At 34.2% G+C, this 25,623-nt stretch overlaps 2 protein-coding genes across 2 annotated transcripts; one reads left to right on the forward strand and one right to left on the reverse strand.

Annotated features, from left to right (window-relative positions):
• Positions 1–1,944: 1,944 nt before the first annotated feature.
• Positions 1,945–12,181, reverse strand: LOC107194616 (tyrosine-protein kinase receptor torso-like). The gene is made up of 18 exons (XM_015584261.1): positions 12,170–12,181; positions 11,807–11,852; positions 11,222–11,364; positions 10,458–10,584; positions 9,228–9,335; positions 8,340–8,410; positions 8,036–8,195; positions 7,335–7,498; positions 6,693–6,822; positions 6,289–6,425; positions 5,623–5,851; positions 5,391–5,563; positions 4,948–5,053; positions 4,786–4,851; positions 4,301–4,374; positions 3,321–3,535; positions 2,665–2,802; positions 1,945–2,116 (listed from the first exon to the last, which is right to left on the reverse strand). The coding sequence occupies exons 1-18, from the start codon at positions 12,179–12,181 to the stop codon at positions 1,945–1,947; spliced, it is 2,271 nt and encodes a 756-aa protein (XP_015439747.1).
• Positions 12,182–18,577: 6,396 nt separating this feature from the next.
• Positions 18,578–22,765, forward strand: LOC107194833 (sorting nexin-29-like). The gene is made up of 12 exons (XM_015584537.1): positions 18,578–18,822; positions 19,500–19,762; positions 19,961–20,262; positions 20,340–20,465; positions 20,559–20,814; positions 20,894–21,023; positions 21,110–21,351; positions 21,439–21,654; positions 21,726–21,882; positions 21,959–22,099; positions 22,185–22,324; positions 22,681–22,765. The coding sequence occupies exons 1-12, from the start codon at positions 18,820–18,822 to the stop codon at positions 22,763–22,765; spliced, it is 2,061 nt and encodes a 686-aa protein (XP_015440023.1). The 5' UTR covers positions 18,578–18,819.
• Positions 22,766–25,623: the final 2,858 nt, after the last annotated feature.

Below are 25,623 nucleotides of genomic sequence, written 5' to 3' on the forward strand. Positions count from 1 at the left end.
GTTCGTATAGTATATATATATATACATGTATGTATATGAGAGGATTCAACACGCAGATTCGTTTGTCAAACTTCTAATGTGAACAAGTAGTGCAACATATTTTCTCTGTGATAGCGTATCGATCGTGAAGAGAATGTAATGAGGAAAGCACATTCGTGCGCTGTTTTTTTTTTTTTTTTTCGCAAAACGTGACGTGTTTTGAGAGCATTTATATCCCTGACGAACAAAGGAATAACACGTGTAATGTTGAAGCATCGTTGCTCTATCCAAGTGTGATTAGCGTGCTCTCTGGAAGATTTTCAAACGACCTACGTCAAATGTATTTCAAATACATCGAAACGATCGCAATGCTCATTCGGTACAAACTTCGATTTATTCATAGTTGCATACGTAACCCAATTTTTATTATTGTCATATATTACCATCACCATATACATAAAAGCGTTATACTTGTATAGATCATTCAACGATACACTCACGAGTTAATCGCATTTCTCGATATAGCCAAAAAATAAAACTGTTCTCGTATGTTTCAACACACATCGTGAAATTCACGTCGACAAACATATTCACCGACTATTCGTACAAGCAAATGGAAGACAAACACACACTCCGTTCTTTCAATACGCGAATCAGAGCCCGAAGGGAACGTCTTATAAGACGAACACGATTTGCTGTTTACTTTTCTGATAGCGGTTTCCATTGTCATCATCATCGATTTTTTAACGAATTTTCTACGAAGACACCGAGAATGCCTGCTGACTAATCGAACGATCCGTAAACGAAAAATTTTAAGGACGAACACAAAGATTGTATCCCGTTACTTTCGTGCAACGTCTGTTCTTACTATTTTTTTTTCTTTTGTTTCTTTATATTTTTGAGAATGTTATGTATTATATCTGTATTATGTTAGAGCTTATTTTTGCTTAACGCTTCGGACCGAAGGAAAGCGCTAAAAAACATTTCGGTGATACGTACTATGATGTGAACGGGATTTATCGAGTAGAAAGATTAGGTGTTCCGTGGAGATAGAAAGGAGGAAGAGTACCCTCCTTTTTTCTTCATATCAATTTGTAGTATTCTAACGAGGCGATCGTTTCAAAACGGGGGCTCAAATACCACCCGTGAGAGCTTAGGATACGAGAGCCCTGCATTGCGTTGCTATTCACTTGCCATCCATCACTCGTAAATATACACTTTTATTGCCACTGATCGACTGGTCGAGCGCCTCCACGGCGTCCACGCACGAAATAGATCGACAAGCAATGAAAAAGATATGACTATAGTTCCTCTCGTGATAGAAAAATGCGCATGTGCCTATTATTAGACGCAATGTATAAACTTCTGTGTTTGTAATTCTTACAAGGTGGACACACACAAAGCCCGAGTTCCTCTCGCAGTTCTTTATTTTCCACACGTAGGATCAAGGAAATTCGTGTGAATGTTATTTTCGTTCGCTTGCGCTCGACCCATCGATGGATCTTCTTCGGGACAAAGAAATAGCTGAATGGATCAGTTGGATAAAACAATGATTAGAAAGAAAGACGAGTCTTTTAATCATCGAGTAAATGAGGGTTAAAGAAAAAAGAAGAAAAGTGTAGCAAGGAGAATTGGCATGGTGTCAGTGTATGCTGTGTGTAATAGTGTTACTGAGAGACTAGTAACTACGACAAATACGGGAGAGCCTTAGTTATTTTTATGTATTTTATGCCTGAGTTCTTAAGATTGAGAGTAAGATATTGTATATACACACACATGTATATGAAAGAAGTTATACCACAGATTATTGTACGTACAATTAGAAAATAAACGATTTTGCACATGGTACAATTAGCTCATGATCTGTGGCATAGAGATCCTGTTTAATCTGTTCTTTACTTCCCGCCTCATTTTCCCCTGTTTATGGTTTTCAAAGAGTCATTACCGTGGTGCGTTTATACGGATTTATTTCTTCAGTATACGGTACTGATCTTGATCGTCGTACAAAATCTCATCCATGTTCAAGTACTTGTTCTCCGATTGATGGAAAAGTAATTTGTCCAGGCTCTCTTTCAATTGTGTGAACGTTGGCCTGTTTTGCGGTCTTGTATTCCAGCAACAGAACATAACATCGTACCTACGAGAAAAATACGTTAGAAATATATTAATCCTTGAACTTTTCCAATCGCATATAATCCTTTCAATATACTGACTGCTCTGACGATTCGTATCATCAAAATTAAATTTATATCTCTCTCGAAAATTTACACGGAAATTTCTTTAGTCAACGTTCTTTAGTTAACAAAGATTGAATTAACCCTCGTGTATTGTTCACTGAACTATTGCATTACTACCCTTTGAACTTAAATTCGGTCTAAGTTTAAGTAAAATTAAGAAAAATATATTTACCTATTGCCATAATATGTAAATATCAATTATTCATATAACATTAATTTACAAAATTCTGTGAGAATTAAAGATAAAATTGAAAATCAAAGATTGGTTTTCTTAAATTCAAAAACTAATCCGAGCAGTGCACGTGGGTTAAGAAATACTTTTTTAATTCTTGCACACGTCAGTCAAAATATTGTAACATTCGCAAGCTTCGGAAGAACATTTATTTATCTGTCCACGTTTTTTAATAAAAAAAATCTCTAGGACAACTGGATTACGCAATGTACACACAGTTCTTCGCTGCAACTGGACGGCCGTTCCATTCTGTAACCCGTTTTTAAAAGCTTCAGAACCACATTAGTGGGAATCCCGGGATATGGATGGGCACCCATGGTAACAATTTCCCATAATAAAATACCAAAAGACCATCTAGAAAAGAAAATATGTTTGCTAGGGGAGATACTGGTTAGGATCTCTGGTATACATTTGAAAAAGTGCATGATTATTTAGTGAATAGTAGGTACATAATCGTTTGAATAAGATTTTTTTCTATAGTCCTTTCATATTTCACGTAAAATGTTATACACTGTATCGGAAATGAAAGAAGGAATAGAAAATAAGATTTCTTTTAAATAAAAGAACTTTTTTACATAAAAATTAAGAGTTTTACATTTAATTAAAATAAGATTTTTCTTAAATACAATTTACCGTTAACTACTTTAAAATTCGAAGGTATTTAATAGAAAAAGGGTTGAATGCAAATAAATTCACTATAAAATTATTTGAAAAGAATAAACGCTTAATAGTTTGATAACAGTTGCACTCGCGTATAGTTGGTGCATATTATAGTATATGTAACTATTATATGTTATTAATACACTGATGTGTATACGTTAGCAATTTTGCCTGCTAAAAATTTGTCAAAATCAGTTTTACGAATAACTTACACGTCACTTTGCGTGGTATACACTTGATGCGTTAGTGCTTCAATTGCTATCCACTTCAAAGGGAGTTTTCCGTTTCCCTGTTTTCTATATAAATTTTCCTGGTAAACGTCACGGCTGAGGCCGAAGTCTGAAATTTTTACAATCCCGTCGGCACATACTAAAATGTTACGTGCCGCCAAATCGCGATGTATTATTCGATTCGAAGACAGACACTCCTGCAAACGGTCAGTTAATTTTTTAGGCTAAATCAGGCACATAAAATGATTAAATGATACAGCAGGACCCCATGTAACGCGGTACTCTTATTTCGCGAACGAAAAGTTGCTGTAAAAGACTCATTTTTTATATAGAAACGTATCCGTTTTAGAATTCGTATAATGAAGAATGATACGGTCCGCGTTACAGGGGCGGTCCTACTATACATATAACAAGCTGAATCATTCACATTTTTAGTATTATAAGTAACGATTAAGTATACAGGGTGTTTCTCGATCACTTGCAAAAGTATTAAACGAGAAAAGTCTTCTTTTAATATACACTGTATTTTTTTGTATACACAGAATATTTTATGTTTATCATCAATCTACATTTTCTTATATCTTTATCTTGTCCATTTATTAACACATGTGTTTAGCTTTTAATATCCTTTCGTGTAAATTTCGGTGGTAATCAAGATAAATGAAACATCCTGTATATGCACTGTCCCAAATAAAAATATTGTTAATTACTGTTTCGTATTATTTTTTAACAACAACCATGCAAAACCGAAGCAAATATATACAATGTACACTTCTACGTTTAATATCCTTACTTGATAGTATTCAGTAATGCTACACAGTTTTTAACGGTAATTATAACAATTATCAATTCAAAAATCGATAATAAATATTACAGTAATTAACTTTTGTTCGAATGTGTATGTACGACGTGTGTTGAACTCAAAGTTTTGTTACTGATGACAACGAAAATGTATACTTTACCATGCCTGTCGTGATTTGTCTAGCAAAATTCAATAAGTCGCTTGCAGTGACAGTTTCCGTAAGTTGTTCTACATCTATAACGGAATAAGAATTGGAGATACAATAAATAGTAGGAAAAGAATGGAATTTCTAAAATCAATATTTATGATCAAATTAATGTTCAATTACGAGATTCATAGCTAAAAACACAATATGTTTGAAAATGAAACAATATTATTATAAAACAACAAAGTTCGTTATAATGTGAAAAGCTTTCCGAAAAATCAAATCTGTATATAATTAATTATTAATGATTTCAATAATTTAAACATACACTACCATTCCCAAATACATGCCCCCTCCCCATCGAAAAAACAATTTACTCTTTTTCAATGTGAGCCTTATTGTCTCTAGTAAAAAAAAGCTAACAGTAAAAATCAAACTAACCGTCCAATTTTTTTAGGACTAGGTGTTAGCATCAAATGTATGTATCTTATACAAATTACCTTGTTGGATGTCATATAAACGATTCGCGATTCCACGAATATTTTGATCATTTTGTTGCTTTCCATCTAATTAACATGACAAAAGATAAAAATGTACCCGGGTGGCGTGTTGATTAGTTCATCATCTTATATGATCTATGAATGAACGCAAATGGTATATACCGGAATTGTTCGTACGATACTCTGTGCCATTGTCAGTGAGCGAATCTTCCCCACATTTCAATCGAGCTCGGTAATTAAAGGCAACGCATACCATACTTTGCCAGATCTGAAAAATTTTGAAGCAATTAACCCCGACTTGATTTAAACGATACTCATGTAATACCTTCCACACAATTCACACAAACATTTCGTTAATGTAAGTGGAGTAATTTGATTCATCATTAGTGGAGAAATAATACTTCTAACGCACGAGATTATTCTAAGGTTTAAATTGCCTTAAATATAGGAAATTATTAGGTGCATCGATAAGTAATCAGCTGGTTTCATAATTATGTGTGCTTGGTGAAAACGTTGATGGGACAAAATTTTGAAATATAGATATAAATTATACATCGACCTTTACAGATAGTATATGAAATACAAGGTAACGATGCATGACTCACTTTCCTCAAGTAGGTTTGCAAATCTCCTTTGCAACAATATTCCACAACCAACACTGGTTTTTTGTACAAAAGGCAACAACCAATTAAGGACACGATATTCGGATGTTGCCCGGCGAATTTCATTATTAGTATTTCCTTATGGAAATTTTGTACGTCTTCCATGCTTGGATTTTCTGTAACATTCAAATTAGAAAATTCCTCAAGACAAGAAATACGAAATCGTTCGTTTTACCTTTCAGCATTTTCACAGCGACATTGGTGGTATTTCCGAATTTGTCTTCTAACGAGCCCAGTCTCACGATCCCGTAAGCTCCGCTCCCGAGAATGTTGTTGAGTTTCAGTAATTTCGGGCTCAATTCGAATTTATCGTGTACCAGCGGAATATTATTGAATTCACTCTCGTAATCCTTGTGCAGCAATTTCGTGGTAGTTTCTATAGGCTGGTCTTTCTGGCCAAAGCTCTGCGGTAACATGTATTTTCGAAGCAAAAAATATTCCCACTTATTTTTCTAGAAAATTGTTCTCGATTAAAAAAACTTCCTGATCCTATTATTTTTACTGGTTTTAATGGTCCGTTATTTCATATGTATGGTATGGTACTTTTTTAAACAGAATTAAGTATATTCGAAATTCAAATTTTGAACCCAGTGACTAATAAGTAGGTAGGTATATTTTCTTAATTCAAAATTCAAAGAGCAACAAATTATTGACATAGTGCGCATAGGGTTAACGATTAATTAATATTCTATTCTAATTGTCTACTTTTTGGTATAATATGTATATGTATAAACGAGCTACAGGACACAAACGGTCCTGGTCATAAATACGATAAGGTTCATCATTGAACAATAATTAAATATATCTGAAACCGTCTTAACAAATACTTGAACACACTCACCTCAAAACGCGCGCACTCCACCGAAAAGTGTTTATTCTTTTGTTTGTAGTATTGCAGATAAATCATCCCAACTAATATCGCGATCGTGATCGACATAGTCACTCCGATGATCAACTCACGATAGGACTTGTTTACTCCTGCGACAAAACAGTCGTGATTGATTAAAAGCGCAACTATCGAAAACAAACTCGGCTTCCGCTAGGGAAAAAAATGTCGTAGGGGAAGGGCTTCCTATCACTTGATCTCGGGAGTTACTGAAACGTATGCAAAATTAACATTGACTTGAATATTTATTTCAGTACTTGAAATAAATTTACGAAGTGGTAGGAGGCCCTTACCCCTACGCCGCTTTTTCCCCTAGCGGAAGCCGAGTTTGCTTCCGAGGTTACATCAAGGATACATACTTGCATATTCGTTGACGATATCCTTTTCGATCGTCGTTAGCACGCTAACACCCCCTAACGATTCAGCGATGATGTTCACAATGTAATGAGATCCGAGTTTCACATTGGGGAAGAAAATCTCGGTTTGATTCTGCAAACAACGGTACAAGCTGGGATACATAATTATAATCAAACGTATATTCATACGTGTATAAAGTCATTTCCGCTTGAAGAAATGAAAGATTATTGAATTGTTTATGTTAAAGGATTATCGCTAGACTGCGAATTTATGCCATTACAGTGAATCCTCGATGAGTGTTCGAAGACCCCTCGACACTGACAAGAAGAGGTCCCCAGGTGTAGCGCTGACTTTTTATTGAATTCTAAAGTCAGTGATATATGTTGCAGTCGCATATGGTCATTAGTTTATGAAATATATACTATTCAGTGCCGATAAACCTTCGAACACTCATTGAGAAGTTACTGTATAACTAATGGAACTCTGTGAGATACAATAAAAGACAAAACTTCCATCAGATACAATCAGTTCTTCTGAATTCAATAAGATACTTAAGACGAGAAAGAAATTCTTACATTGCCTTTACAAATTACTTTAGAAATGTTATTTTCCGTAAAACTCCGCGGTCTAATTATCACACTCACGCCAGGAACATTGTCGGTCACCAGAAGAGTATCATTCGCTTCGGTCACTTCTATTGTATAATTATCCGGTTCTAGGTGAGGCTCGTCCCAAACAACGTTAAGGTCATAGAATTGGTCATAAAGATGTCTGTGCTCAGCCTGCAACCCTTCCACTCCAGCTGGGGCTAAAGTGTACGTATACCCGTATTAGAAATTCATCTGCGAACTTTGCTAACAAATATATAACGTTATTCGTTTATCGATTCATAGAACTAATGAAAAGTGTTGAATGTATCGGAATACACATTTAATAAGTCGAAATTGTAGAGAAACGTTTGGTGATGGTTATACGACGTTGAAACCGTTGAGAAAAATAATTGTTCGACCCTTAATAACTACCACAAACGTAACCCCAAACTACCTTTGTTACGTTTACTCCAAAATATGCGAGAGAACTGATTTGTTTTATAATAATATTATCACTATCGATAAAATGAATGAATACCTAATAAATTAATGTTACCAGTTGCTACGCTAAAATAAACTTCATATTTGGTGAAATTTCACCCATGATAGTTTTTAAGGGTTAAAGAAATCAAAATTCTCATGTAAATGGTTAAACAATTAATGTTTTAAACGTATACAAATGATTTAGAGTTAACGATGTCGTAGTGAGAAATACTAATATTTTTGAGCTGATACATCAATTTTAATATTCTCACCGCAAATGGTCAAGTTATTGTAATATTCCAGGCACGATGGGATGGGAACGAACTTAGTATCCACAGTGTCTTTTCTGTTGTCTCCGTTAACCGAAATGACTGACACGCTATAATTTTTATCGAATGCCAAACAAACCGTTTTGAATTGGAAATCCGTTTCCTGTAAAACAAAAAAAAGCTTATTTTCGTGGGAGATACTCGGAATCGCAAGCATATTCTCAATCAAAGAAATCGAAACGTAGAGTCGGTAATCAACGAGATATCGTTTCACTGTAAAAACAGATTTAACGGTAAGTATAATTACCTTGTCCAAACGATAGTGCATATAATAAAGTTCTCCATCCCACAGTAGTACCTCATAGTTGCAATTGCGATCTGAAATTGTCATATGTATGTATTTAAAAATCTGTCAACACTAATTTGGTTGAACATTAAGAAATATTAATGCGTATTGATATTTTTCAAGGTATCAAAAAATGGGGTAATTTTTACTTATTGTCAATAAGGGGTAATTTCGATTCATTACCAGTCAGGAGTAACTTTCTCCCAAAGTCAGAAAATTATCACTTTCGATTTTGCAGCTCTTTTAGAGGTACTTTTACGTGAAATACCTTTTCACAGAAAAATTAACTCAAATTAACAATTTTCAGAGTTGCAAAACTCGAAAATTATACTTTTCTGACTGGGGACAAAGTTACCCTGACTGAGTCGAAATTAGCTCAACTTACGGTATTCTAAAATAAAATAATATAAGTTTAAGCTTAATAGTAAACATATATAATTCCGTCCTATACTTCTCAAACTCTCCATTGGTTGAAAAGCGGGGTAGTGAGGGGGGGGGGGTGGATGGCACAAAATTGTTGTAATTAATAAATCTTAAAAAATTGTTTTAAAATTGATTCTAAGTAAAATCAAATATCATTTAATCCTAACAGATGCTTGATTATAACGAACAATGCTTTGTTATATTTTAACAAGTTAAATCCCATTTATTTCTACATTTAGTACAATTTTTAATTATTTCAAAAGGGAAACAGTAAACAAAATATTATTCAATTATTTGTTGACATAAACGGAAGGCTTAGATCGAGACCCCCCTTGAAAGTGGGGCCCGGGGCTATAGCCCCCTCTAACCCCCCCTTAATCCGGCGCTGGGCATACCCTGTCATCCGGGAAAACGCATTCTTATTACCTTTAGCCGGTTCGAAGGCAACTTCTGCGAGCAGACTGCGCCCATTATTCTCGTCAACCTCCAGTGCCAACACAGATATATTTTTCACCTGTAGCGGTATATAATCGGCTGGAAAAAAGAAGAAGAAGCTTGAGAAATAAATCAGAAACTTTTTTAAAATTCCAAGTAACCCCGGGGATTGCACCGTGAAAATGCATTGGCGGTGACCGCGTTATTAGGGCCGATGATTCACTTCGAAATTGATCGCCGGCGAATAAGTCTCTTCTGAGAATTTCTTTTTTTTTCTGGTAAACCGAGTTCACCTTTCGGAATTTTCCTAACACGAGAATGGAAAAATTAAATTTGTGTAGCAGTGTTCGTTTATCGTATCTTGTTTCGACATGCAAACGGCCTATCTACCCGTCGAAATGAGAATCAGCAACGTAGAATTTATCGACGACCGGCACAGACACCAGACGATCAGATAAGATCGCTCTCTTTCTCTCTCTCTTTCTCTCGCGGCAGAACGAGAATAAATTTTACATTTAACACTATAGAGTATCGATAGTTTTTTTTGTCTTAATCGTGTAATATCTATTGGATAGGAATTGCCTAGTAAAGAAACGATATTGAGCAATGATCGAGGACAAATCGGCAGAAAAGTAGTGTGCGGTAAAACAGTTGGCTTAAGTAGTATAGGTGACGTTTATATCAGCCGAGGGAAGCATCGCTTAACTTTCGCGTCTCGCAACAGAGATGAATAAAAATTTTATCTTCGATACTCGATGTTCGATTGAATGGTTGTTTAAGTACGTGTCTTCTGGCCTTAAATTTGATATTTTATTTTTTAGATGCAATCAATAATCTGTGCATTTCGTTGCATTCGACCTCCCGAGAATACGATAATTATGCCCAACAGGTGATTTTGAAAGATTGTTTAACTTATTATGTGTTTCTTTGTAAAAAAAATTATTACACGGGGCCTGGTATGGTAATTTGAAAGATTGTTTAACTTATTATGTGTTTCTTTGTAAAAAAAATTATTACACGGGGCCTGGTATACTAAAAGTTTATAATCGAATCTATAGATGCTAAAGGAATTGATAGCTTGAAAAGAATAATTGCCAATCCAATAAACATTCTCTAGAATTTAAATTCTCATTCGATAAATAAACAGAAACAATCTTTCAACTCATTGTGTAAGTGAAAATAAAAGCTTTATCGTATCGATTCGACAACTAAAGTGTTTACCTTCGTACGTTGAAAACCAATCCGTCATTTCCGGTCGTAAAATCCCATCTTCCGTTATTTCATAGAAACGGAATCGATAATCGGTACCCGCTGTCAAATTTGTGAACGTTGCCACGCTGCCCGTGATCTATAAAATAAATCTTTTTTGTAAGGTACACATTAACTTTACATCGGTATATGTATTGGCAGATACAAAAAAAACAGTAACAAAAAGTGACTTTTTTTATATGGCTGCGTTATCATTACAACAGTGATTCATTTGATAGATTGGAGATTATAAAACGTTTATCAGTATTCATATACTACTTAAGTGTTACTAATGTACCAACCAGCGCCGGATCAAGGAGGGTTCGAGGAGGGACTGCAGCCCATAAGCCCCACGTTCCAGGGGGGCTCCGTTCTGAACCTTCCATTTCATTATGATTAAATGTTATTTAATTTTATTTAAAATAAATGTCAATTTTTTAATATTTATATATTCTGTTGTGCTGTATTACACCCCCCCCCCCCCCCCCCCCCCTTAAAGGGGCCCCCGAAAATTTGATAGCCCTGGGCCACGAAAAATCCTAATTCGGGCCTGATTCTAACGTGTTCACGCACAATGCTCTAATACTGTATTTATCATAGTAATATACTAAAATTCGATCAGTTCTATGTTGCTTCTATGTGTTTCGAAAAAGTATCATTGTTAATACAAAGTTTCCTTAATGTCCAAAGTGGACGTACAAGTAAACGAAAGATAAAATTGAACATTTTCATTTTACCACTTTCACAGGTCTCCATGTGGATTCAGATACACTTTGTTCGATTATGTACATTCCTGGATTGAATTTCACCGTCATCTTTTTGTCGGCGATGCAGTGAAGACTTACATTGGCTGCCGTGTACTCGTCCACCGTTGGATCAACTGTTACCGAAAGATTTTTTTTATAGAGAACTTTACTTGCGAAGCATGATAGATTAAGAAAGTAATACATCGTAAACTGAAACAACGTTCTGGTCAAACTACGAAAATATGATTGTTTATCAGATTGTTAATATACATCGACTAGCGATGTTAAGTTGATTACAGAAATTTTTTGTAATAAAAAGCAACTAAAAATTAAATTTCAATCTCGAGTCATATTCACCCGAATATGGTGCACAAGTATTAAATTGATGAACTTGTACGAGAATTGATTACTCCTCGTACAAATAGACGATTGCTTGACACCGAAAAAGTAAGTTGTTTCTATAGTTTATCAGTTTATTAATAATTCAACGAAAAACATTCAATCGTTTGTATATAAACGAACACTTATTGAATATCTGAAAATTCTATAATTTGCAACAAAAATTGTCACACTCACGGTCAATTTCGTTCAAGTAGTTGGAACAAGCATCTTGTTTCGTTTCCTGAAAAAAAACATTATACAATATGAGGATCTGTTGCCACTTATTATAAAAACAATATTAACAAATTACAAAGTAAAAGAGTGTAATTTAAATTTTTACGATGACGGTTGTTAATCGAGGCGTTGTATTCACACTGTGGCTCGACTATTAGTAAAATACACGTGAAAAATGTAAATAGTAAGAGAAATAGTTTCAGAGAGCGTTCCACAGAACAGTCTCATAATTTCCTATGAAAGTCCAAGGCACGATTACGTAAACCGTGAGCATAATTTTATCGTAGTCTATTTAGAATTTAAATGAAATTCTGGAATTTTTACTTCTGTATCCATCTTGGTTACGAATCTCAATAGAGAGCATCGAAACATTTGTTCATAGGAATCATTTGGGAGAGAGTGAACAATTTTAAATTAATTTACAATCGATCAATTAGGGCAAGCGTGAATGAGTATAAACATTGCAAATTTGAATAAGAATTTAACGAATATTTCTGATATGTTATTTCTAAAATGAGTTCATACTTTCATTATCATTAAATTGATATAATGGTTTTATTTGATTTTACCAACAGAAAATTTAAGATATTGATAATATCATTTTCGACAGCAAATATCGTCTAGTATATTTCTACTGTTTACTTATAATCGACGGCGGAAAATCGCAAATAAATATAAATTATGGTAGAATAAAAGGCTTGGAGGCTTCGTGGAGGCTCTCGAAACTTCAGTCGCCTCGGTCCGCGCCGGTCACGCGAATTATCATTGTTACGGAGATTTCATATGCGTACATTGATATATTTATATATGTTAAGCGTATACGAAAGCAGGAAAATCTGATCAATCCGAGGATACGACACTCCATCTTGGATCGTCAGTTACTGGAATTTCCTATGCGTTCCGAAACACGTAGGTCGACCTTCTCGTCTTGCGAGAACAAATCCGAAGGACAAGGAAATGCGCTGTTTTCGCCGAACAAAATTGACAAAGATATTTCGGCGTGGCCACTCACAATCTTGTTGAATAACTGTACATTTTTTCTAGCACTTTTACGCTTTATGAAAAAACTTACTTCTATCCTTTATAAAAATAACTATAATAATAATAATAATAATAATAATAATATGTCACCTACTTTACACTCGCATACATGTACAATATTGGACGAAATAATCATTTAATGAGTTTTAAAAAAATACGGTCGTCTTCCCCAAGTAGCACATGACACCTTGAAGACGCCCATTTTACGGCTATTTTAGGTCTGAGGCGCCTTTAAGCCGTCTACAAAGCATCGTGTGCTATCTGGGTATGAACTATTTAAATTTTAAACGCAGCCTATATGTTATAAAATAGCTGTCGTCCGTATTTCTTTAGATATTTTTAAGCAAAAAAATAGTACCCACTGATAGTACTAAGTGCACCGATAAATAAGACTCTATTTTGTTAAAAAAAACTAGAAGCTCGTATACTTTTAATAATATTCATCCTTGTTCTCCAACGTCCACGCAATTTTGATCAAGCGAAAGGGCGGGAAGATTATAAATGTTTCTCAAATCTTTGCATTCAAATGCTATCAATTTTGCTAACTATATAATTATATAATATTTTAACGACATTTCGAGAATCCATTATTAATCCTCATGCTATAAATATTATTTACATAAACTATCTATTTAAAAGAAAATAGACAATTATCCTAAGAAAAGCGACTGATTTTAATCATGGATAGTTGTAACCGTTTAATCCAGTTGACATATCATTACTCCACAACACAAATATACGTATAAAAATTAATACATTTGCTACTAAGCGTTGCGTACTTGTATAAATGACGATTTTCTCCTCTGTGTCAATAAAACCAAATGATGTTTATGTCCATTCTTATTTAAAATCATAGCACATGACGTAATATTCAAAGAACCTGAATACGAGATGTCCCTTTGCTACGTTGCTTTAATATTCCATAAAGAAGATGCGTAGTATTCATTGAAAACACGGAGAATATGGTACAGTCTGCGAAAAATGTATATAATGTACGATGGTTTTGCGCAAAATACTGATCTTTATGTATTTACTTTCAGAGTTACTTTCTAGTCTATAAACGCGTCGATTGTATTTAACAGAACATTGCTTCCTTTGTTACGCGTATACATCGAACCATTTCCAAGCGAATTAAATTATTGCGAATCGAAAATCGGAAAATTGCGTCGAACTCTTCTGTCCCGTTCCCTGAAGTGTAACATTTTTTGCCAAATATTGATTAATTGAATGCTTCTATATTTGCACAGTTGTCACAAAACTATGATATGATCGATGGCAGGCGACTGTGTATATTGTCTCGAGGAATAATGTACGGGACGCAGTGAAAAATAATGTTTCAATTCGTTTAAATGAAATATTATTAATTTTAAAGGAACAAAAATGCGATGACTGTTCATAAAGTCGCGAGACACATTGTTTCTTCGCAGAAATGGTTAGAGTATTGTAAACATGATTGAATTAATTTAGAGAAAATTAATCTAAAAAGAAGAGTAATTTCCATTAAAAAATTGTCACTACGCGAATAAGTACCATTTTATGCGTTATTTTGCATATAACATAAATCTGTTTATTAATGATTGCTGGTAATAACTGAAGTCTATGAATATTTGTCGATAAACAAACACAAAAACGTGATATAATAGTATGCAGAACACAACATGAATCTTAAAGAAACTGACTCAAATCCTAAAATGTAGAACGCACTATAATGATAACTAAACATTCAAAAATGAATTCTTTTTTACTGATATTTATTTCACGACTAACTGTCACCACACTATCGTTCATCGGTTCGTAATTTATCATTCCATCAATCCATATAAAACCAAAAAAGATAATATCTCTGTCGTTAAAAGTATATAAAAAAAAATCACGAACACTACAATAAGAGTATCATTTGACCCACGATCGATGCGCAAGCGAAGCAAGTTATTCCGCTTTCGTAGTTCCATGAAAATAGAACCTTAACCTAGAACAACTCCACGATGATCGTGTTCAAGACTGAAATCTCATGGCAAAATTGATATTCAATTCCAATTTTCACATTAGCATGAATTTCTTACGTTTAAGCGGGTTGTCAAGCAGTCGATCAGCGTCGAGACATCCTCGAAGGAGAGCACACCACCGGCGATGACGGGAATCAGCAGGAATCACTGCGTTTATTCACTGCGATCACGTGGAAATTCACTGGTTAAATTTCAAATATTTTCGCAGGACCAAAAGAACGTTTGAAACTCGGACGTTGTTAAAAATAATTATCATCGAGACAAAGTTCTGGTTCAACACCAACGTCTCACGGTGGTCGGGTATCAAACGCGTGGACGGGCCGAAATCGGTATCATTCTGATCTACTTGCCGTGAATTTACAGAAACTAGAGCACTCTCGAACATCACGTGTATGTGTTCGCGTTTGAAATCACGGCCGAGCCATTTGCTGAGATCACACACGATCGGTGTGTACCCCTACCATGGACATTGCGCGCGGTTGTGTGGTCTTACAAAAAGAGGGGACAACATCTTGGAATTATGCGAGTACGTTTCCGAAAGCCCTCTGTTGCTACCACGATCTGGCGTGTGTTCACTCTCGTCCTATTACGAAATCAAAAAAAAAAAAAAGGACGTGTGTTGCAGAAGCGAATCGAGGGAGAATAACTTTCAAACCCTCGGTTCCCTATGACCTGACTACTTCACCGTAAATCTAGGATACATTATTTATTTCAAAATCCTACGGAGTACATTTTCATGTTCTTCGATTTTCCCACGACGATTACCTGAAACATAAGCTAAATTACGTTAAATAAAAAATAAACACGGTCACCGAACCTGATCTTCCAGCACCATGCGACACCAAGTCTGTTTTGTGCATCCTCTTTCAAGAGCGCACGCATTCCAAAATCCTATCATAAATCCTCCAGAGGTCAACGAGCGATAGGCCATCATCTGTCTTCGACTCTACTTAAAATACGGTGACGCTAACACATTAGAGAGTATGCTAGCTGCCTATCTGGTACCTATTATTTAAAAAGAAATGACAAATAAACTTACATTTCCATACATACACCCAGATGCAAATTAACCTAATCCTAGGGAGAACGTCTGAAGGATGCCTCCGACACATGAATATGATACGCATCTTTTAAACTCTATATAGTACACACATAGAGTATATAAGGTACCAGTTCCTGAAATCAGCTAAAAAATATTAGCAGCCATTGCTAATTAATATTACAAGGCTGAAGTTTATATGCGATATATTTTGATAGACTAGAATTGTCGATGGTGCAATGGTCGTTCATTCATTTTTCGTTCGACTGTACAGGATGTGATCGTAGATATTCCATAGAAAATCAACGGTGACCATCGTCCGCGGCAAAGGAACATACACGACTAGTAGACATGCCTACTATTCCATTTCATACAATGGAAAATTATTGTAGTAGATAGTTGAAGGATTCTTATATAAAACCGACGCAATTCCGCGTAGCTTAACCATTGCCAGCCACAGAAACATTTTATAGGAAATAATTACCAAAGTCTTTGTGCACATCGCTTTCACCCAGCCAAACAGCACCTGGACACTTGAATGGATTTGAGCAAAAGATATAGAATCATTGTCCTGAGAATCCTGACTAAAAAGGTGATTAATTCGTGCACACCTAACGAACCAAGATTCGTCTGATCAAAACGATCCGACACTGGGCAATAGACTATGTGTTAATATTAAAAAATGTTTGCGCTTTCACGCAATTTGAAATTATTCAAATATAGTGAGCGTGATAGTAAAAAGTGAAAGAATGTATTATTTTATCTTTTCTCATTTTATCTTGACATTGACGATTGTTAAATTGTATATTATCTGTACATTAAACAATGATAATCCCTAAACAAGTTAACTAATGAAAATATATGTACTTACAACCGATTTTCTTGCGATAAATTACGTTTCAGTAGTTACCGTGGAATTTCATTCGAAGTGACCGTTAACTGTCATGGCGTCTTGTCGGTTGCGCGGCACTTCTGATCGATTTCAAACTAAGGATCTGTAATAGAAACACAACACGGAATCGTAAAAGAATGTAAAATAAATACAACCAAACGGCAATTGAACATGATATACATTATAGTTAAGTAAAAATCGAATTTGAAATATTAGAAAATTGTAATTTAATATAGAATTACTTATATGTGTACCAATAGACACCTATCAGAAACCAGCAACTTTTCTTCCAAAAATCAAATAAATTTCTACCTACCAGTAATGTTAATAGTGTATCGAAGTATTAAAACACAGTAAAGGAGGGTGTTAGTAAAGGTTAAAAGTGACTCGATGTCAAAGAGATAATGAGTACTTACCACGCTCTGCCTGGCATCACCGATACGTCTTATCAATTCGACGACTGTCACACGAATGACTGCGAATGACAACCCCTCACTCTAATCCGCTAGGTAGTAAATTGAACAATAAGTGGGGGTAGACCTTCTCCAGAGAACCTTCACGAAACTGTTAAATTGTATTGGACGTTCTGAAGTAATATTATTATCACATATGTTCGAGGCCCACTCAGGTAAAAGGGAAGATAATAAAGCGACAAATACAGAGGTACAACTAGATCCTTTTAGCCTCTACCAGAAATGTGTTAATTTATGATTTCAACATTCGTGTCATTCACGTAATTAGTTCGTATATACATTGCTGGCACATTTTACCTTATTTAAGTTAGTGATGAAATACACGGCCTGGAGACGAGGCAGGTAAATTATACAATTCCAAATTGCACAATTGTTTGTTGTAAAATAAACAATCCAACTACTCTAACTTATGGCGCGAAAGATACAAATACACAGTCCAGACATTAATTCTGAACCATAAACTTATATAATAGTCTGCGCGCTCATACGGGTGGACTGAAACTGAGACCAAAGAACAGGAATAGTCCAAAAGTAGTGTTGTCTCATTCGCACATCACTCAAAAAGGGGAGAAAGCGCCTGGAGGTAGGGTTGAATACAGGGTTTATTCAGACCTACTTTTGTATGAAAGTATCGATACTTACTCGGTATCAAAACAAAAGTATCGAGTAATGTACTCGTATTTACTTGTATCGATTCATTCCTACCTACAGGACGATGAACGCGCGCTCCCGCGATAGTGTTGGCTACCAATCGCAGCCCGTAGTCAACATTGGCTGCATCAGGAGACAACCGTTGCGCAACCGTTGAATGATTTTACTAGATTTAACTCTGAACGCTACACCCTATTGGGTGAGAGGTAGAAAATCTAGTGAAATCACTCAACGGTACGTCTTCCGAACGCGGCCATTACCGCGGGAACTCGACCGGCAGACTCGCGCTTTCATTGGTCAGGGTTTTTCTTAAACATCTCGTGAACAAAGCCTCGGATAACATTTTCATAAGGAAAAACTTGTTCCAAATCGCCTCACGAGTGAGGGACCTACAACATTTTTGTTACACCCTGTATATGCCTATGTGTGATCCACACCACTGAACATCACGACATAAATGGGAATGCTGTTCCCGTAGTATCTTCTGGAAAATAGAAGCGGGGTGAAAAACTATTTTATTCAGCGATGTGTCTGTAATGCTCAACAAGCGAGGCCATTTTTTCTATGCCCGTTTTACATCTAATTCACATGACGTATCTGTGTTCAAAGAAAAGAATCAAGGATGGAGGAAATTGAGTGTTTCCGCCCATAAAGTTTTCCGCTGTATAAGTAAATTTGTATATTATTATCCAGGAAATTGAATAATTTCTTTATCAATTGTCATGACGCAGTCATGGTGTTGTGATATTCTCGATGACAAGTCCTGTAAATGCAACAATTCCCAGAAGTGATTGTATATTTATGCACATCTTACGCACGACTCTCACAATTTGAAAGCAAACTAAAAAAGTGATCATCATTAATTCGTATACATGGTGTGTATTTACATTTTGCTTGATATTAAATGGCTGTCGACATGTTCGTCGTTAGTGTCAAACTGTCAAGTTAATAACGAACTCGTTGCATGGCACGTTTAATGAAGTAACACAAGTGAGATTAAACAATGTGTTAATTGTTAAGAACCCATATAAACATTGTATTGTGCACTGGAACGGATGACATAGAAATTGTGCATTTGCAAGTGTTAAATATACATTACACTGTTTTTGTATGTTCTAAAACAATACACGCGCGTAATTGTGTAAATAAAGAAATGATACTTTCTGTATTAACAAGTATAAATACTCTTACTAGTCTTGATGAATATTTATCTATAACGTAAAATATAAATAATTATGGCTAATACATGTCATAAACGAAATCAAATTGTAATAATGGCACTTTAATAGAACTGATTTATTAATATCGTAGGATAATTAATATACTTTCTTTGCAATTTTAATTTATGACACATTTCTTATAACATTTTATATTATCAGACTCTAAACAAGAATGTTTTATACATTGTTTGGGTTAGTAATATTTTTTCATTATTTTTTATGCTTATGTAATACATGAAAAGCATTTCTAATAAAATCCGACGAATTTATTATTATATAAGTTTTAATGAAATAAAATTCTAATATGTATGATATTTCCACATATGTTTTAGGCTTTACGTATGATGTCAGCAATAATGCCAGGCATGCATAATGCAAATGATGCTAATCAAACATATGACCATACTGCTGAACGACAGAAACTATTGGAAGATGTATTGGCTGCAGCAAAAAAGTGTCACGTTAGATTTGGTGGGCGTACTGAATTAGCAACAGAATCAGATATATGTGTTACACAACTGTGTCATATATTTGAATCAATCTTTAGCCATGGGTTACGAACAAATTGTATAGAAAAAATTAACTCAGCTTTAAGGTATTTGGAAAGAACTGCATAAAAGATTATTTATTTTTGAGTAATAAAATTTGAATTATTTAATCTGTTTTTAGTAGTTATCATTTGAATGTTTACTGCACAGTGATAACTGTTTAGAAGATAATATTATGTGATGACTAATGCATTAGTGACTATACAATGTGCTCTGATAACTTGTATTTGTTTCTATCTTTGTAGGCATGTGTCTGACATTGTATCTGGTAGCAGTACAAAATTGTGCAATGCATCGGATGCAGCATTTTGGCCGTGTATAAAGGAACAATTAACATGGCACGAACAAGAACGTTTTAGTATACTAAAAAGAGTTCATACAGATTATGGTAGAGGTAGAGCATGGTTAAGAGCTGTTTTAAATGAGCGGTCTTTAGAACGTCATTTACATGCTATCATTGACACTAGTATATTATCTCCTTTTTATGAAGATTGGGCATTTTTACTTGACCAAGAAAGAAGTGCAGTACTGCCAAATGTAGCGGCAGGTATACAACGAATATGTGTCCTTCATAAATTGTTGTTTTATTTGTCAAAATTAACTAAATACTGTTCTTCTTATTAGGACTTGGTAGCATTTTGTTTGCAATTAGGATTGATAATGAAGAATTGGATAACAATTCTAGAGGAAAAGAAATTGAGAATCAGAAAGTTACGCTATCTGAACCAATTATATCAACTGCAATACCAGGTAATGAAATATTTCAAGTGTTACAATAACTGTTAAGTGAAATTTAATATAATTTTATTATTGTTGTTGTAATTATGTGAATATTGAAACTAGAACCTACTTTGAAACAACAGAAGCAAAGAAAAAAAGTACCAACTCATATAATTTCATTTGATAACGAAAACAGTGATGAACCAGAGAATACAGAAGCCAACGTTTCAGTTAGTGCACCTCCAACCTGCTTAAATTCACCTACAGTAATTTCAACTATGAATTCAACATCGTCTTGTATATTAGAATCTCAATCTCAAACACAATCAAATAATGCGAATATAACAATCGATAAAGAAATGTCGGAGTGGGAGAAATGGTAGGTAAATATATTTTTATATATACAAAAGTAACTAATTCTTTTATTTTTTATATAATAGTATTTTTCAAATTTTCAGTGTACCGTTTGAAGAAGAAAAAGTATTAACTCCAGTTACAGATTCAAGTAATATGGGAGGTCTTGTTCCTGTGTCACCTTTAGATCAAACATTAGATGACATGCTAATAGCATTGCCAAACTACTTAGACGTATGTAGCAAGTATACTTATTCTCAGCTAACTAATTAAAACTAAAAAATTTTAATATTCCATGCACTTCTCCATATTTTCCATAGGATTCGTCTGAAGTAACAGAAGCTGCAGTGGAAGCCACTGAACCACTGGCAAGCTTAGATGCCCATGTTGATACTGAAAGTCTAGATGTAGAGGCATTACGAGTAAAACTTTTAGCAACAAATGAAATATTAGAACAAGCTAGGGAAGATGCTGTAGCTAGTAGGTCTCAACTTGCTCGATTACAAAGACAACATCAAAATTATCTTGAAAGACATGAGCTACAGATACAAGCACTAAATAGGTAATGATCTTCGTGATTATATTCAACTGGCAGTAATGTATTCAAAAGCTAATTTAGTATTTCGGGTTTACTATTATGAATTTATAGGGAAAATGAACTGTTAAGACAACAATTACGTAAATATGTAACAGCAGTACAAATGTTAAGAAGAGATTCAGATGTCACTACTGTATCTGAAGAGGATCCATCATTGGATTACAATAACGAAGCTCAACAGTATGAAGAGAAATTAATACAAGTCGCAGACATGCATGCCGAGCTAATGGAATTTAATGCTAGATTAATTCTTCAATTGACTGATAGGTATGAATACTAATTGCACACGCAGCTACTGATAATACGTATATTTTATGCTAATTCTCTACAAATTTTAGAGATAAATTAGTTAAATTATTACAAGCTGAATTAGAGTGTCTTCGCGGCCCGTTGAACGAAGATGACTTGCCATCAGAACCACCATGCCTCATCCATATATGGATTCCATCCGCGTTTCTTACTGGCCAATCTTCCGACATTTATCACGTTTACCAGGCAATCGAAACTGTCTAAACTTTAAATATTCGTGTTTAAGACAGAATTATAACGAAACCATGTTACCTTTTCACAGATATACGTACGTATTAGAGACACCGAATGGAACATATATAGGCGATACGCACAATTTTATGCACTTTATAGAGAACTGAAGAAACATGATACTATCATTACTACCTTCGAATTTCCTCCAAAGAAGACAATAGGAAATAAGGTACTATATACTGTGTTTCAAAAGACGCTTAGAAAAATATAATTATTATTTTACCTTTATCTTCTTTTTTTTCCTTTGTTCTTAGGATGCCAAGTTTGTCGAGGAGAGGCGACAAAAATTACAGCACTGGTTAAGACGAATTGTTGGGAGACTAGCTCAGTGTTCGCCCGCATTCGCATCCAGACCATGCAGACAAACGCTTATATCGCTAATGCCTTTCTTCGGGTAATTAATTTAAACATTCTAATTTACTATTAAACGAACAAATTTTGTTTAGCACTTTACTGACCGGTAGCCTATTAATGGACTTTTAAACTTCAGTACTTATACATAAAAAGCCTATTAATGAACCCTCAGATTAGGGTTAAAGAAGAAATGGTTATGTTATTCTATTCGAATTCTTGTTATTTTTCATGAATTTTATTTGCTACTGTAATTAAATCGTTTCATAAGAGCTCTTTGGCTGTTGATTTTTGAATCTCCTAAACCTAGTAAATAGCAGCCGGTAGGTAATGTGTTAACTGAAACTGATTTGCATAGAAATACATTCAGACTAAAATATGCATTACCTTCTTTTTTAGTGATAACCCTAATACTGAGGATTCTAGGAAAAATAATTCTACAAGAAACACATTTTCTTCTTCCCCTCAATACATGGGTTTGTAATTATTAATGTTTTTATAGACAATTTGTACATACATGGAGTCTTTTTAATTTAATGTTTAAAATACTTGTGTTGTTCGATATATATACGGATTGTTACACAGTGTCATGTAACTGGTGGTACAACTGGGTAGGGGGTGATTCTACGAGAAAGAAAAAGTCGAAAATATACAATAAAATTTATTCACTTGAGACTCCGAAAAAATTGTATTGTATATTTACGACTTATTTTTTCTTCACCAGTTACATGACACCCTGTATATACGTATATATGTATTGTTGACTATTGAAGAAATGAGCATATGCCTGTGTGTATACAACCATAATTAAACATACATCCACACATATGCTGTTTATATACGATAATCTGTACAAAACATTCATATGTAGTAAAAATAATTAAAAGTTACTTTTTTTTTTACAAAAATATGTATTATTTTTTATGAATGTCTATATAAATATGTATAATATCGTTTAAAAGTTATAATTCATGCTCAAAGAGAACTCTAATTCTACCTCCAATCTTTCAATCAGTTAAAAAAATATATTTCTCATATGTTATATAAATTTGTTATATATAATACTAAATAGTTTATAATGGACATGAAAAAATATTTTTTTAATGTAGTTCGTAAAATAAAGAAATATGATGAATTGAAATTCATCTGAGAGATGATTGATTAATATAAAAATAAACATAAGGAGATTAAATAGCTGTAGACAGTGAAACAGAATGCAAAGGATGAAGTATTACATGCTGTTACCATTAAATTGTACAGTATCGTGTTAAATCTCATTTTTTAAAAATTTTATTCATGTAAGGCGCCTTAACAGTAATATAAAAAGGTACACTTTTTCATTTATACTTTATGATAAAAATAAAAGTGCATATTGTTATTGGAACAAGTACATACAGTATTATGCTGGTAAATAATACAACTAATCGCATATAAGATTCACAGGTTTAACAAGTTTGCATAGGAGTCTCACTATGGAGAGGTAAGATAAGAGAGAATTCTCCAATGAACCAATTTGTCAAAGAACGAATTTCGCGCGTGAATCGTTGCCCCTCGAGCGTGACGCTTGTCAAACAATAAACATACACGTTCCAACAAGAAATTTCAATCGTAATTTGAATCGATTATTTGTACTGACCAATAGACACATACAGACTGCGTGGTTTTTACCTTTCCATATTGAGATATAAAAGTTTCTTGTAATAGCAAAGTTTATCGAGTCATTAATATAATAATCATTAATACCTTGACCGCCGAGTTGTGTGGAACCGTAATGCATTTTTCTGTTACAAAGGAACCAACGGTATTTATTGTTATTATAGGTGTGTTCGACGATGGCGCGATACGAACTTCACTTTGTTGCTCACTTGTGCAACAAAGTAGAGACAAATCTCGGTAGACCGATATTTGTCGGATACAGGAAGTGCTGGGTACACGATCGGTTCGAACATGTATATGTATATGATGGAAAATTCAAATGAGTTTGAACAGTGTTCGAATCCAGAGAAGCTTCAAACTCTGACCAAAATTCGAATTCTTACAGGGATTTGAATTGTCGTCAAAGTTCTAATGCTTGAAAATATTTAAACACAAGAGTCCCAAACTCTGTAAGAGCTCGCAGATTCTTTTAATTCCGAACATTGTTCGACCTAATTCGGACTTTTTGTCATACTTATACAGGGTGCCAGAGAACTGGTTGTACAAATCGAGAGTGGGTGATTCTATTTAAAAAATAAATAAATTGGAAGTGTAGAAAAAAATTTGTTTATGCAAGGCTTCGCTTTCAATAAAAGAAATCTTGAAATTTCTAGCATCATTGAGATTGTGAGTCTGATCATTACTAATTATTTGCACTTGTATCGTTGTTTATAAACATTAATAGTGGTACGATATTATCTGTTTTCCACAATAATTTTATATAAAATGATAGTTAAGAGGTGATATCAATGGAAAACAAATGTTTATTACAAATTGTAACAGCGAATAATAGACATAATATCTGCCGTATTCGAAAGCAGGTGTATACCCATACATTTTGGAAATTGATTTTTAGAAAAAAGAAGCACCTCATAAAAGAAGGTGTTATTTAACATTTTCGACATACTTTGAAATATAGAACCACTTTCTTTTCAATCGTACTATCAGATTGGTGACATTCTGCATGTTCGAACCTAATTTTTCGCGGATCCATCACTAGTTACAGAGTTGAAGTCGCTTACGTTTAATTCGATACGGGCGTATCGAAATAAGTAAGACTGCGTGGCAATCAATGTATTAATTGTAATTACATACGTTTTAAACGAATCTATGGAATCTATTGTTATTAGCGCGTCGCAATCGTAGCATCATAATCATAGTAAGTTGTGTAACGTAACGATACGCGTTTACATTACTTATAAAATCGATTACAAATCAGACACATTCATTTCCAAATACGTTATCGTACAATGTAATAGAGTTTGTTTTACGAGAGGGCGAGAAAATAATCGAACGAATCCGTTAAAGTACGTCGTTTAATTGTTTTGTTATAGCGAATCGATAGAGATGGAAAGCGATTAATACAAAAACGTTTAACAGAAACGTAAATGAAAAAAAAAAGAAAGAAAGAAGCGGTAAGGAGAAACAGAGAAGTTTGAGATTAAAAGTATTTAAAAAATATCTCTAAATATACGAACCATTAAAACAATTGTGTATCAAATATAAATAACGTATAATAGTGATAAAATACTCGAAAATAAGGCAATAATATTCGTGTACATACTAAATCTTATATTTTAGTTTGCCTTTATATTTTGAAATTCGATAATGCACGAAAAATACAATGTATAAACTTATCACTTAAAG

This window comes from Dufourea novaeangliae, unplaced genomic scaffold (assembly GCF_001272555.1).
Source record: "Dufourea novaeangliae isolate 0120121106 unplaced genomic scaffold, ASM127255v1 scaffold8, whole genome shotgun sequence".
Taxonomy (NCBI): domain Eukaryota; kingdom Metazoa; phylum Arthropoda; class Insecta; order Hymenoptera; family Halictidae; genus Dufourea; species Dufourea novaeangliae.